The 16,180-nt window shown below is 38.1% G+C and overlaps 1 protein-coding gene across 8 annotated transcripts in view; it reads right to left on the bottom strand.

Annotated features, from left to right (window-relative positions):
* Positions 1 to 16,180, bottom strand: part of MEGF10 (multiple EGF like domains 10) — a 319,848-nt gene that overhangs the window by 84,376 nt on the left and 219,292 nt on the right. For all 8 annotated transcript variants that reach the window (XM_038552022.1, XM_038552023.1, XM_038552025.1 and 5 more), the window contains one exon: positions 6,404 to 6,496. In XM_038552022.1, the coding sequence (XP_038407950.1) occupies positions 6,404 to 6,496 (93 nt within the window). The remainder of the gene's footprint in view (positions 1 to 6,403; positions 6,497 to 16,180) is intronic.

The raw sequence follows: 16,180 nt of genomic DNA, 5'->3' as shown, positions 1-16,180 counted from the left end.
AGGGTGAAAAGGGATCATAAATATAAGCTGCCCAACACTCTTCCTATTACAAATGAAGAAATTAAAAATTACAAAATGAGTCCATCCCAACTGGTGTCATTTAAAAATCATCATCTCTGAGAGTGTGCCCTTGGCATCTTCAGTATACTGACTCTGACATTTGTCTGGGGCTGTCAGCCTCTGCCTCCTGCTCTCATTCTCCTCAGGACCATAGACGCTGGTCACATTCACCAAACCTCCTTTCCAATTTCAGGAGGCACTGTACCTTCATGCTTAAAATGACTGGCTATGAAGGGGATGTGTGCATACTTCCACTATTCAGTAGATGCTTAAACTCAAGCAAGCCATTTAATTGTTCTGCATCTCCCTTATATTATCAATAAAACAGGATCAAGAATTGCCATTTCGGGCAGCCCGGGTGGCGCAGCGATTTAGCACCGCCTGCAGCCAAGGGTGTGATCCTGGAGACCCGGGATCAAGTCCCACATCGGGCTCCTTGCATGGAGCCTGCTTCTGCCTCTGCCTGTGTCTCTGCCTCTCTCTCTCTGTGTGTCTCTCATGAATAAATAAATAAAATCTTAAAAAAAAAAGAATTGCCATCTCACCATCTGCCATGAGTATGAAATGTTACTTTTAGTAAGCCCTTAAAGTGGTGCTAGGCACATCCTAAGGACTCAGTAAAGCAGAATTGTAATTGTCATTGTTGTCATCTACATAACCCAACTCCTGCTCCCCTTCAATTCAGCAGACTGTCTCTGCTCCCAGTTTACCAGGAGAAGGAAGGTCATCAGATACGAACTCATTCAAGTTCTCCTCACTTTCCTCCACTAGCACCCCCAAACTAGAAATCTCTTGACATTTTGCTGGCCACTCTTTGCTCCTCATGGTATATCCACCTCTCACTCCCATACCCAGCTCCATTTTTGGCTTTCTCCATCCACCTCTTTTCCTAAGATTGTTCTCTTTCTCAGAATGAGACATTTGCACTTCTATCTACCTGTCCCGAAGCCGTGAGCTCTGTGAGGCCAGCAACTACACCACATGCATTTCCTTATTGCCTGTGTCCAATACAGTTCCTGGCACAGAATAATCACTCAGTGAAAGTCCACGACATGAACACGTGAATGACCTTCACAGAATCATACAGTTCATTCAATCTAATTAAATGGAACAGTCATTTACTCCGCTCCAACGACATGCCAGCCACAATGGAGGCTAACGAGATTAATAACACACAGCGCCTGCCTTCCAGGAGTTGTTTATCATCCCCTGAAGGAGGAAGAGGAATAGAGGATTGATGGAGGGATGGAGAGACTGATGGGGGGAGGAATGAGAGAGCGTGGAGGAGGAGGGCAGAGAGAGACGGAGGGAGGCTAGATTAATGTCATATAGGCTAGGGTATGCATTAGGCTGCCAATATAAGTAAAATATGAGTATAGGTGTTTTTTTTTTTAAATCATTTAATCAAATTTAAAAAGAAGCAATATGTCTGAGTTTAGTCAAATAAATCATGATTTCGCTCCAGGAGAACAAACTTTGTACAGTCCTCTGACACACCTGGTTTTTTTATACAGAGAATACATTGAGAACCAGGAAGGCCGACTGTATATCAAGCAGAGGAATCCTTCCCTCCATGGACAAGGTAAACAGCCAAATCAAACCTCCAAGGGAAGTCTTTGTAAACCTGGAAACATGCGGCCCCCTGTTAGTCCCTTATTCTCCCATGCATATTAGGAAAGAAAAAAAAAAAAAAAACAGAGAGATGGCTGTGTGTGTGACAGTTATTGATTTATTGCCACCTGCTCATTTCAGGCTCTTAATGTAAATAAAAGGAGTTACTCTTCTGGCTGGAGTAAATGGTCCTGATTATCAGGCAGAAAGTGGGCTGCTCCTACACAACAGGAAAAAGCAGAACTATGTCTGAAAGTCAAGAGACTCTGTAGGGTCAACAAACAATGAAGTTGCAGCAAAGTTCTCCATGGTAGTTTCAAGGTGCAAGCTCAAGGGACTCCTGCAGGGTAGAAGGGCTTCTCTAGCCCCAGCTCCTACCATGCAAGCTTCTCCAGCATCCAGCTGTGTAGCACTTAGGTCTTGCACAGGGCCCAGTTTTTGCAACATAACCAGCTTCTTCATCCCAGTTCCTGTCTCTGGTACCATGGGAAGCTTCGCAGCACTCAGCAACTATTCTAGCAGGCACCAAATAGTAGAGGCTAGCAGCACTCATCAGCCAGCAACTTCCCCTGGATACCCTCCGGGGCTTTTTTTGTAGCAGAGTACTTCTGGTAAGATACTGCTCCATGAACAGCTTTCCCAAATATCCTAGAGGGCAGATTTCTAGCAAGTTCTAGAGGGCAGATGTCCATCAAGCTCTGCTAGAGTAGTACTATGCAATATCTCACCATTCAGTGAGCTGTGGTATGCCCTTGCTAACAACGTCTGGATCATAGCCCTAGTGGGGATTCCTTTTGGGCATCCCACCTCAGCCCTGAAAGTAGTGGCAGCTCCTTAAATCTGCTTTTCCTGTGTTCTTTCAAGTGCTATTAATTCTATTAACCATTTTTCACTACTCCAATACCCTGTTACAGTTAATAATTTTTAATAAACTTTCCCTGTCCAAGCTACTCTGTGTCCCAGGAGGAATGAACAGATCTGGCATCAAGATTCTGCTTTCCAAATGCCATTCTCCAATGGCTGTCTAGGGCTGAGACAGGAAAACACAAAATGGCCTTAGTGTATCCTACAGTATCAGTAAGGAAGTAAGTGCTCAACAAACAAAAATAAGCAGACAAAAAAAGAATGAGGGTGGGTCAAAAGGACACAGGAGTAACCTAAAATAATTCCCAATCTCCAAAGCAGGAAAAATTTGAACAACAAAATAACACAATATTGGCTTAGAACCCAAATTTTCATATGCAGGTCCATACTGACACAATGCTGAATAAGTAGGGAAAGACAAATCTTCCTTACTGAAGAATTCCAAATAACATACGTAGGTACTCCTCCCCAAAGACATGAACTTAATACCTGCCTGTCACACTTGAGGGTAGGCTAGACTTAGCCTTGCTTCCAAAGAATAGACTAGGAAAAGGGAAAATAGTAACTTTATGTGGAGAAACATGGTATACACTGTACATCGGCAAATGATGAAGGTTAAGCGAGTGAGGACATCATCAGTGATGTTATATGGACTTTAATGATACCCATGCTATGATGTGTTAAGCAGGGCATTTCAACTCTGTGGTATTCTTTTCAAAACCCACAACCCTAGTCTAATCATGAGAAAAAACACTAGACAAACATAGACCAGGGGACATTCTACGGATAATTGGCCAGCACGCCTCAAGACTGTCAAGATTAGAAAAAGCCAAAGGTGGAAATTGTCATAGACAATTCCACCATAGGAGACTGGGCGGACATGACAATGAAATGCAATATGGTGGCCTGAATTGGATTCTGGAACAGATACAGGACATTAATGGAAAAAAACATGAAATCCAAAGTCTGAGGTTTAATTAATAGTAATGTACTAATGTCAGTTTCTCAGTTTGACAAACTACTAGTAAGATGTTAACAAGGGGAAAACTAGATGTGGGTATATGGTAACTCTCTACTATCTTTGCAACTCTACTATAAATCTAAAATGGTTTCAAAATAAAAAGTTTGCTCTATAAAAGATTTCTTGTGGTTTCTGTCTCCTGATGGGACCCTGATACAAGCCCCTACTCTGATTATCAAGGCAATTATCTATGGACCTAACAAATATCACCCAAGGTATTCATAGCCATAACCAGAGAGGGAGGGAACACAGAAATAGAATCCTTGGAAATGAGGTCATTTATTTTTTTAAAGATTTATGTATTTTAGAGAGACAGAGAGAGCTAGCATATGAGTGGGGGGAGGAGCAGAGAGAGGGAGAGAATTTCAAGCAAATGCCCCACTGAGCACGGACTCTGACACAGGCTCGATCCCAGGACCCTAAAATCAGGACCCAAGCCAAAATCAAGAGTCAGACACTTAACTGACTGAGCCACCCAGGTGCCCTGAAATGAGGTCATCTGAACTGTGCTACCTAGTAGATTACTGAAGCATGCATTTTATTTCAAGAATTATTTGGCTTAGAGTAATTAAATTACATACCTTCTGACAAGTGTTATTAGAGGAACTGCTACAGACAAAACTCAAGTAACAAGACCCAGTGCTCCAGCTCAGAACAGCATATTCTCATGTGTTTAAACACGGTGTCAGAAATGTTTTTCTCAGAGCATCTTTAAAGACCTCAGGTGTCTGCCTGTGTTCATTTATGCTTCTGGTCATTATAGAGCCAAAACAGGAGTTGTAAAGAAGAGACAAAAGATGGCATCATATTATATTCTAGATGGAAAGAACATGTGTCCTCAGGATGCTAGAGACTTCATTCAAAAATTAGTCAAGTCCAAAAGCAAGCAACAAGTTATTTTCTAGAAAGCCTAAACTCCAAAATAAACCAACAGTTTGTTTTCTAGAATGCCTGAATCAGTTCTGGAGAGGCTGAAACTCATGTAGCCTTTTGTTTTGTTCACACAGACACTCAAGTCTGACCCCTTAGCTCGAGGCGGGCTGCAGTCCTTAGGACAGCAATTATGAATACGGTTGCAACTACTCTATCCCACAGCATACTTGCCCTGGCGTAGAAACAAATCTCACTTTTCAAACACAGAATACATCTACTCTTTTCATTCCCACTAGTTTACAGAATAATGTTATTTTTCTTCAAAATGTGTAGGCACAACTGATTTTTAAGCTGGAAAAGTTAATGAAAGCGACACTGCATTTGAGGTCAGTCGGCCAGAAAAATGGCTGTGAGCCAAATCCCACATCCCAAACATTTTGCCTCCATGGCATGTGAACAAAATGCCCACTCTCCTCCTGATCTCCAGCAGAAGCAAAACAAAATCCTGCAAGACAGTTATCCATTGGAATTGGAAGCCTTTCAGGGCAGAAAGACACACACATACACACACACTCCCTGTTTAAGACATAATAAAAAGGCTCTTTCACACAGAATGTCTGTGCATAGGCAGCACAAGAACTACCCCTAGAGATGCTATTTTAGGGACAGCCAAGAGATCACAAGTCTATAGCAAGTAGTTCTTACCAGAAACACAGTAATCTCCCGATTCCAAATTTAAGCAAGTACGAATTCCTAAAACCGGTTTATCTAGATGGGTTGAAATCCCTTCAGACTAGCTGTGGAAAATTGTGCCATAGAAACAAGAATGAATTTGTGTTGTCATGAGATCCTGCTAATTTTTAAAGCTATGATTTTCTTTCTCTAAATGTAACATTTCATGTATTAGAATTCAGTTGGGCTTTGATTCCGCCCCCCTCACATTTTTTCAAAGCAAAAAGCAGTACGAAGAAACAGGAAGTATCCACAATTACACGCAAGGCAATGCGTTAGCCAGAAAACCTAAGTTTTAACTGTGAAATTTAGAAAAGCAACTGAATTACAGGACATTCCATTGCCTAATCTTCTTAATAAAGAATATGAGGTTTTAAGTGCAAGCTCTTTATAGTCCAAAATATCATTATGTTAGAATTACAATTCTATTGTTATTAGAATTATAATTCACATGTTAGAATTGTAATTCTAACATAATGAAGACAAATTATATACTATATTACAATTTGGGGTTTTTTTTGTATATTTTTAATTGGAGTTCTATTTGCCAACATATAGCATAAACCCAGTGCTCATCCTGTCAAGTGCCCCCCTCAGTGTCCACCACCCAGTCACCCCCTCCCCCCACCCACCTCCCCTTCCACTATACAATTTGATTTCATACCAAAATGTTCATGAATTTTCGGTTATGACCAATATTTCTCCCCAACATCTTCTGAGAATTCATTATTGACATCTCAGAATTCAGAAGTAAATTTAAAAAAAAAAATCAAGCATTGAAAATATCAATTTTACTTCTGAGTTAAAGCCAACAGGTGGCAAATTTTAATCACCAAGGAAGAATTCTAGATAAATCATCATGTAAAAACATCAGTTAGGATATAGTAGTTATGTTACCTTAGGATATAGTAGTTATGTTACCACAAAACTGCCTGACCCGACGAAGGAGCCTAATTCTAGACCCTACTCTGGGAAACTTATTCCTATTTACAGATGTATCAACATCAGACTATTGAAATCTCTTTCTTTCTAAGTACTTTTCTTTCTCCTCCATTAAAAACAGTTCTGAATATGATACATATATGGATTTAAAAGAAACCGTCTTTAGGAACTGGATTAGGAAACCACACTATATTCTGTATAGGGAACAAGACCGAAACCCGTGGCTCAGGCTCATCTGCAGACAAGGGAGCCCATACAGCAAAAACACGCAGAGACAGACAAGAACAGGTGGGAACTTACCACTGGAGCAGTTGGTTCCACCCCAGCCAGGCTCACACTGACAGGTGTTTGGAGCAATGCAGCGACCATGGACACATTTATCAGCACAGTGGGCTGTCAGAGAGAAAATCAATCAAATAAGGAAAGTTGGCACAAGAAAAAAAAAAAAAACCAACAACACAGCTGTTTCACATCCCAGTCTCAAGTATCACTTAAAAACAACATGCATGCTTGATAATTTCCTTCAATCCATTCCTTGGCCCTCTCCTCGTCTGCTGTGCAACCAAACGATTGCCCTTCTTATTTTGCTATCTCGAAATAAATTCCTTCATTTCTACTATTTAATTCTGCTTCATGCCGAATTAGGAAAGAAGTTTCAAGGAAAAGCTGCCTAACACATTTTTTTTTTTAAATTAGCAGTCACTACCCAAAATATCCTCTTTGTTTCAGGAGGAGTGTATGTGGATACTGGGACAAACCCCAAAGCAAGATATGAAGACTCCAGAGTGACAGAGAAGACCGAGGAGTATCCCCCTTTCACTGGAAACAAAAGAAAAATTTCTTTGGGCACACATTACTCACAACTATGACACAGCAGAACTAGACGTCCTCTTCTTATTGACAAAAATATTCCTAAAATGTCACCCAGGTCTTTAAGAAGAGTAAATCTTAACTTCTCTTTCATTAGTGAATATCTTAGGTGTGACCCAACTTGTGGAAGTAAGGATTATCATTGAAAACATGAGTGCACTGGTAGTCTGAGGATTTCTAAAGTAAAGGTCCATGGCCCCATAGAAAGGAACATCAAATATATACTGTACTAAAAATTAGCATTTTCTTCAATATTAGCACTACTCACTTTGATTAAACATTCTTTAAAATACCTGAATATAAGAGTAATGGTGAGAATAACATGGCATAATTTGGAATTCGGATATTCCAAAATTTTATATAAGGATGGGGTAAGGTATCCTTATGTTTTACAAATAAGTTTTACCAATTCACGTCTTATTACAAAAGTAAAACAGATTTACTATCTAAATGTAAAATATCGAAAGGCAAAATAAAACTATCTCTGGTTCCATCAACTTATAACATTTCTATTAACATAGAACCTTTCAGAAAATTTTCCCTATGTATTTCCCTATAGAGGTCTCCTCAAGAAAAAAAAAAAAAGAATCATAGTATTTTTCAATTTTCCTTTCCACTTAATTAGAAAAATCTTCCCATGTCATTAAATATTCTTTTATGTGATTTAGGCAGTGTTGTGTGAATATAGTTTATATTGTGTATATATCCTGTACTTATAGTGTATATATACACACTATATATACAGGATATATACACTGTATAAATAGTATATATACAGTGATAATATATATTGTGTGTATATATATATATATCTTTACATTTGTATATATATGTGTGTATACATTTTATATATTTATATATTTTCTGGACCAAAAATGATAACCACTTTTAGATCTTTATCAAAGAAATTTAGACATACAGAGATATAGGGGAAGGTGTTTTAGATGAAACAAAAGTGAAAACCGGGGGTAAAAAGAAATCAAATGAAAATGAGAATATCTGCCTAGGTACAATGTTGGGAGCAGTAGCTTCGGAAAGATACAGACTTTGAAAACCAAACTAAGGTGTTAGGGCTTTATTATAAGAATTAACTGGGAATACTCTAATGAAATATATGGAATTACTACAACAAACCATCAGTAGAAGACACCACAAGGGAATAAAGTGACCATAAACTTTAGGAACTAAAGGCTCACTTCCGTCACCAGAATAATTATTTAGCACTCAGGCCTTTTGCTGAGGGATGCCAGGCCACGTAGCTTGGGATCCTGGGCCAGAGTAGAGATAATGACACTAGCATTCCAAGGAGATTCATAGCAACTCCGCAATATTTGATTCAGACACTAATACATTTGATTTCATTAAAAGCAAGATCAGCTTGTAACATATGAACACATTGGCTCTACAAAAGTGGAGTTACACTGTGAGGTTAAGTCAATATGTGCCAACATCAGAGTTCCCTGTTTTCTACTGTCTCTATGCATGTGTTTGATATTGTAGATGTGCCATTCATCTGTAAGGTCATAGCTCTGTGCTGTTCTTTAAGATAGATATGCACATACAAACCAGCAAACCACCCTAACTGCAGTATGCAAGGGTCAATTAAACTCCACAAAAAGCTCAGGTCTAACTGCGCAGAGGGGCATATTCTGGATGCTAGATCACACTATGTTATATAGTAGCACATGCACCACAGGATGCTCCTACCTTACCACGAGCACTGGCACCCACTGTAATATGTAAATATGAAAGTGCTTTGTCTCACTTGTCTTATATACTCATGATATCTGTTTGCAGCATATTGCAAACATCAGTCTTCAGACTCAAATTTATCAGTATCTCCTCATTCAAGATACTAAAACAATTTAAAACTCCACTTGCATGTTGAGAAGTTTTAAAGATCAAATACTACTTGCATTTAATAAGAAAAAAGAGTTGTCTGATACTGTGCATTTAAAAGAAAACACAGAAATTGGATATAGTGGTTGAAGAAAAAAAGTAACACCCATATTCTCGAATTTCAAATTTTTGAGATCACTGAGTAATCCTTTGAATGCTTTCACATTTGATTCCTGATGGGACAAACTGTATTTTATGTAGTGAACACCAAGAAGTCCAGTCAGTTAAAAAGAGATAGAACAAAAATCCTGTGATGGTAACTTTTAAATCCAGATTATTTTTATAAGGCCCAAACTAACATTTGGCCAAAGTCTGGAGTAAACTGTCAATAGATAGTTAGCAGAAAACAAATTCATCTGTAAATTAATGAGAAACTGGAAGGGAGAATCTGCTTTCCTAACGATTTTTTTTTTCTTAATTAAAGCTAAAGCCAATGGAATCGCCTCTGAGCATTGAAGCCTCAAGTCAAGTAATTAAGTAAGTAATGGGAAATATTGTTGGGATAGATTCAAAAAGGAAAGAGCACAAATTCTACTGCCATAGCGCATAATCTTCATACTGCATTAGACTCTGTCACATAAGCGCCATGTGTGTTCCATGTCCTTATCCCACCAGCTCTGGATTCCCACATCTAGCACTAGCCTTCAACAAGTAACAGCTAGGCCAGTAGGAGCAAAGGGAGATATCAGAAGAAAAGACAGTAAGTTAAAAAACTCTACATCCTCAAATGTCCCAATTTGCCAAATTGCAGTAACACTCACTATGGCATATGTGTTGACAGACACAGACCCTCCCCCAAGGACATCAGCTGAGCTCAATCCCTATCCTAGTCTTACCTTTCCTCATTTAGCTTCAGATGCCACCTACTCTGGGGGCCCAGCTTCCATAACTAACAAACTCCACCTGAGGAACCAAAGTAAGATAAAGATGCTGATTTGTCCTCTAGAAAATCCCAAAGTGAACTACAAAGAGAAAAGGAACAGAGATCCCCCTTGATAAATGCTTAATCACTTAGATTTTAAGAGTAAGTGCAAAAAAAAAATAATAAATAAAAACAGGTACAAAAGACACATTATAAGTATGGCTCTCGCATCAATGGAAAACAGTCATTTTATTCTATCTTCAGGTCCTTTCTTCTTATTTTTAAAAGGGCAATTAAAATCAGGAAAACGCTAGCAGAGACAATTTATCCAATATGATTTAGTTTTCACATCTCTTTTTTAGAAAACCATCAAATCCCATATTCTAAATTTTTAGTAGTCTTTTTGGAGACAAGATGTAAGCTGAATCTCTGGACCCCACTAAGTGCACTGCTGCAGAAACGTGACTTGCAAGGGGCAGCCAAGGCAACTTCTCCCTCAAGAACAGGCAGGCAAGAGACACTGATGAGAAGAACATGCCACATCTTTTGAAGTGAAAGCTGTGGACAGTCTGTCTGCCTGACAGACAGGTGAGGACTGACATGATGACCCAAGGATCTTCTCTAATTAGGCTCTTATTTCAGCCTTAGTTCCTAAATCCATTTAAATCCCATTACCAGTGCCATGGACCTCATTCCTTTTACTTGTAAATACTTGGCTTTAATACCATGAGCCACTAACTATACTCAATAGTTTTCTCTTCTGCCACGTACATTTCACTTTGGATTTACACCTAGGGCATGGCAAGAAAAAAAAAAAAAGAATGGGCAGATCAAATATTCCTTTATAACCAATTATATCTCCTAATACAGTACTTAACTGTGGTTCTAATAGACATAATATAATTGATTTAGTCAAATGAATTTAAAAAATGTTTCCATGATCAAAGTATCTCTTGAAAATAACTGCCCAAAGACCCCAAATAGCCAGGGGAATGTTGAAAAAGAAAACCAGAGCTGGGGGCATCACAATGCTGGATTTCAAGCTGTACTACAAAGCTGTGATCATCAAGATAGTGTGATTCTGGCACAAAGGCAGACACATAGATCAATGGAACAGAATAGAGAACCCAGAAATGGGCCCTCAACTCTATGGGCAACTAATATTCGACAAAGCAGGAAAGACTATCCACTGGAAAAAGGACAGCCTCTTCAATAAATGGTGCTGGGAAAATTGGACAGCCACGTGCAGAAGAATGAAACTAGACCATTCTCTTATACCATACACAAAGATAAACTCAAAATGGTTGAAAAATCTAAATTTGAGATAAGAATCCATCAAAATCCTAGAGAAGAACACAGGCAACATCCTTTTTGAACTTGGCCACAGCAACTTCTTGCAAGATACATCCATGAAGGCAAGGGAAACAAAAGCAAAAATAAATTATTGGGACTTAATCAAGATAAAAAGCTTCTGCACCACAAAAGAAACAGTCAACAAAACTAACAGACAACCTACAGAATGGGAGAAGATATTTGCAAATGACATATCAGATAAAGGGCTAGTATCCAAGATCTATAAAGAACTTATTAAACTCAACAGTAAAGAAACAATTCAATCATGAAATGGGCAAAAGACATGAACAGAAATTTCACCAAAGAAGACCTACATATGGCCAACAAGCACATGAGAAAATGCTCCGCATCACTGGCCATCAGGGAAATACAAATCAAAACCACAATGAGATGCCACCTCACACCAGTCAGAATGGTGAAAATTAACAAAACAGGAAACAACAAATGTTGGAGAGGATGTGGAGAAAGGGGAACCCTCTTGCACTGTTGGTGAGAATGTGAACTGGTACAGCCACTCTGGAAAACTGTGTGGAGGATCTTCAAAGAGTTAAAAATACAGCTACCCTATGACCCAGCAATTGCACTACTGGGGATTTACCCCCAAAGATACAGATGCAGTGAAACGCTGGAACACCTGCACTCCAATGTTCATAGCAGCAATGTCAACAATAGCCAAACTGTGGAAGGAGCCTCAGTGTCCACTGAAAGATGAATGGATAAAGAAGCTGTGGTCTATGTATACAATGGAATATTCCTCAGCCATTAGAAAGGACAAATACCCACCATTTGCTTCAACATGGGTGGAACTGGAGGGTATTATACTGAGTGAAATAAGTCAATCGGAGAAGGACAAACATTATATGGTCTCATTCATTTGGGGAATATAAAAATTAGCAAAAGGAAATAAAGGGGAAAGGAAAGAAAATGAGTGAAAATATCAGTGAGGGTGACAAAGTATGAGAGACACCTAACTCTGGGAAACGAACAAGGGGGTAGTGGAAAGGGAGGTGGGTGGGGGGTTGGGGTGACTGAGTGATGGGCACTGAGGGGGGAATTGGCGGGATGAACACTGGGTGTTATGCTATTTGTTGGAAAATTGAACTCCAATAAAAAAATAAAATAAATAAAAAAATAAGAATATAAAATAAAGGTGCATTTACCGAACACAACTGCCACATTCTTTCAAACAAAGAAACTGAGGGTAGGAATATGGGATGGTTTTCCCACATTCATACCTGGTATTAGAGGCAAAAGTATGATTAAATTCTAGTACCTGACTTGTGATAGATCAAAACTTATGATGGGTTTTAAGACGGGTACAATGGCATGAGTGAAAAAGATGGTAGTGGTGATGCTGGGTCAGATATTAGGGCAGGTGAACTAGATGGCTAGGAGTCATATGTTAGAAAATTCAAATAAGGAAGAGCAAGAAAGCAGAGCATTGACTTCTTTTTTAAAAGATTTTATTTATTTATTTGAGAAAGAGAGAGAGGGAGCATGAGCAAGGGAAGGGGCAGAGGGAGAAGTAAACTCCCCACTGAGCAGGGAGCCTGATGCAGGGCTTGATCTTAGGACCGTGGGGTCATGACCCAAGCCAAAGGCAGACGCTTAATCAACTGAGCCACCCAGGTGCTCTCAGAATTGGCTTCTAAGATAAACTTCATTCCTTTGTTTGAGGCCAACTGTATACAGTCATTACAAAACTAATCACTACTACAGTGTTCAGCTGCAGACAGAAATGATCTTGCTTTCCTATATCTAAACATTACATTGCAGCCAACCCCACTGTGTTTGTTTATAAAAGGGAAGGGAATTGTCTTTCCTTCAATTTAATATTTACTGATGCAGCAGGCACACTGTTAAGCACTACTGTGGATACAGGGACAGCTGACCAGGAACTCTCACTCTGCAGTGGAAGTCAGGTATGAGCTTCTCAACCTCAACAGACCCAGGGCAAATGCTTATACCCAGGGTATAAGCAAAATATTGTGAGAGCATATTCAACAATTCCATTTGTATAAAATGTCCAAAAGGTAAATCTATAAAGACAGTGCATTAGTCGCCTAGGACTGGGAAGGACCAGGTGTGAATATGGCTAATGGTTATGGGGTTTATCTGAGGGAATGAAAACATTCTAAAATTGATGGTGTGATGGTTGCACAACTCTATGAGTATACTAAAAACCACTAAACTGTATACTTTAAATGGATGAATTTTAAGGTATGAGGATTATATCTCAATAAAGCTGTCATAAAAAAACTGTGAAACCTGCAGGAAGGGAGCAGTTCGTTGAAGTGATATCAAGGAGGTTCTCAGGAAAGAACATCTGAGTGGAGGAAGTGGACATATTTGTAATACAATTGCAGGAAAGAGCGGCCAATGATAGCTATTTCATACTCTCTCCTCCTTCCATCCCAAAGTTGCAAATCCCACTGTTTGGGGTCAGGGCTCTTGCCTCTCAGCCATCAATGGTCCATGGATGACCTGCATCAGTTGATCAGTCATGGAAAGTGAGAGAATATGGGGAGCCTAGAAATTTGCATTCAGTAAAATAATAAAAAAAAGTTATCTCAAATTCCTTTTCCCTCCACTTAACAGGGCTTTCATGACCCTTAAGGACAAATACAAAGAGTAATTACTAGTAGTGAGATTGGCAAACATTGCTAATTGCATACCTAATGTCTCTTCTTCCTTCCATCCTTATTGACAGAATCCTACTTTCACCAGGGACCATACTGTGACCAGCAATAAACTACATTTCCCAGCCCTCTTTCTGGATTGAAGCGTCCAGGTAGAAAACAGTGTAGGGGACAGACTTAATTAGTGAGTGTAATTCCCCTTCTCTGTGTCCATTCTGATGCCTGATGTGTGGACAAAAAAGCTGAATCTGCAAATACCATCATGAACTTGGAAAAAAGGCCCAGAGAATCATGGATGACTTTGCTCCAAATTCCTTATGGGGATGAATGCATATCACAAATCAACCACTTCCAGATTTCTCATTGCATAAAGATACTAAGCCTCTAGCAGGTACATGTTTCTATTTTTTCAGGTATCTTTTTATTATAGCCAAACACGATTCCTAACTAAAATTGACCTTTTTAGATCTTTTGGGTAAGTCAGTACTTCAATTAAAAAGACAAAAAAAAAGCAGAAATTGATTATCACAAAAAAAGCCAAAAATTGTTTGGCAAAATCCAATATTTACTTCTGATAAAAAAATTTTCTGTGAACAAGGAACAAAAAAGGAGCTTTCTCAACCTGATAAAGGGCAAATATGAAAAACCTACTACTAATATAATAAAATAATAGTGAAAGAATGAATGTTCCCACATACACACATAAGAATAAGAAGAAAGTCTGGTGTTATAATTTCCACTCAGCATTATACTAGAGGTGCTAGCAAGTATAGAAAGGCAATAAAGAAGAAATAAAAGATATCCAGACTGGGGAAAAAAAGCCAAAACTGCCTTTATTTACAGAATATGTAAATATATTTATGTATGTAGAATATCTGATGGAATCTACCAAAAAAGCTACTAAAAATAATAAGAGTTTAACAAAGTTGCAGATAAAAATCCCAAAGTACAAAAAATATATTTCTATATACTAGTAATGAATAAGCAGAAACTAAAATTTTAAAAGCCACCTACAATAGCAGCAAAAAGAGATAAGTCTGACCAAAAATGTGAAAGACAAATACACTAAGAATGAACAACACTTCTGAAAGTATAGAATTGGACAAAACTAACAATCAATTTCACCTGTCTGACACAGAACTCACTCCATGCAACAGCAGCAGAACATACATATTCTCTCTAAACAGAGATAGACCTTGTTTATAAGTCAGATGATTCAATATTGTTAAGATATTAATTCTCTTCCAAATAGATCTGTAGATTCAATACAGGACTAATCAAAATCCCAGTTTTTCTTGTATATATCGACAAGTTGATTTTAACATTTATATGTTAATGCAAAGTGCCTACAAGGGCTAAAACAACTTTGAACAAGAAATACTAGTACTACTTGACTTTAAGACTTATAATGCTTACAAACACATGTGATATTGGTATCAATACAGACAAATCAATCAATGGAATCAAAAAAAGAGTCCAGAAATTAACACATGTATGGACAGTGACCTTTTAACAGAAGCACAGAGGCAATTCAGTAAAGAAAAAAAATGCCAGAAAAATTGAATATCTGTACACAAATAAATAAATGTGGGTAATTGCACACCATATACAAAAATTAACTCAAAATGAATCATAGACCTAAAAGTATAAAATCTATAGAAGAAAACAGAGGAGAAAACCTTTGTGACGTTGAGTTGGGCAAAGGTTTCTTAGAAAAAGTACCAAAAACACAATTTGCAAAAGAACAAATTAATGAATTTGTCCAATAAAATTAAAATCTTTGCTCTTCAAACAATTTTATGAGAATGAAAAGAAAGTCACAGAATGAAACTAATATTTTCAAAAAGTATTGTCTGATAAAAAACTTGTATCCAGAATATATAAAGAGTACTAAGAAAATAATTACTGCAATTACAAAAACATATATAGGCAAAAGACTTGAACTCTTTATCAAAGAAGATGTACTGATGGCAAATAAGCTCATGAAAAGATGCTCATTATCACTAATCACCAGAACAGTGAACATTAAAATGACAAGGTAATACTGAATAGCTATTCAAATGACTAAAATTAAGAAGCCTGTATTAACTGTTGGCTCAGATGTGGAGGAAGTACAACTTTCCTACATTTCTAGTGAGAATATAAAATTGACAACCACTCTGGAAATGTTAGACAGTTCTTAAAATGTGTATATGGAGGTTTGCAGTGTTTGCAGTGTTTGGCTATTACAAATAAAGCATCTCTGAACACTTGTGTATAAGTACCAAATGGTGCACCCACTCTGCTCCTACGTTTGAGACAAGAGAAATAAAGACATATGTCCATCCATACCAAGAACTTGTGTTCTTTGTAATTGCTCAAAATGGTCCATAAACACATGAAAGGATAAATAAATGGTAGTATATCCGTACAGTAGAATACTACTAAGAATAGAAAGTCATGAATTAATGACAC

This window comes from Canis lupus, chromosome 11 (assembly GCF_011100685.1).
Source record: "Canis lupus familiaris isolate Mischka breed German Shepherd chromosome 11, alternate assembly UU_Cfam_GSD_1.0, whole genome shotgun sequence".
Classification (NCBI taxonomy): Eukaryota; Metazoa; Chordata; class Mammalia; order Carnivora; family Canidae; genus Canis; species Canis lupus.
The sequence above is the reverse complement of the archived record's forward strand: the minus strand, read 5'-3'. Positions and strand labels throughout refer to the sequence as shown.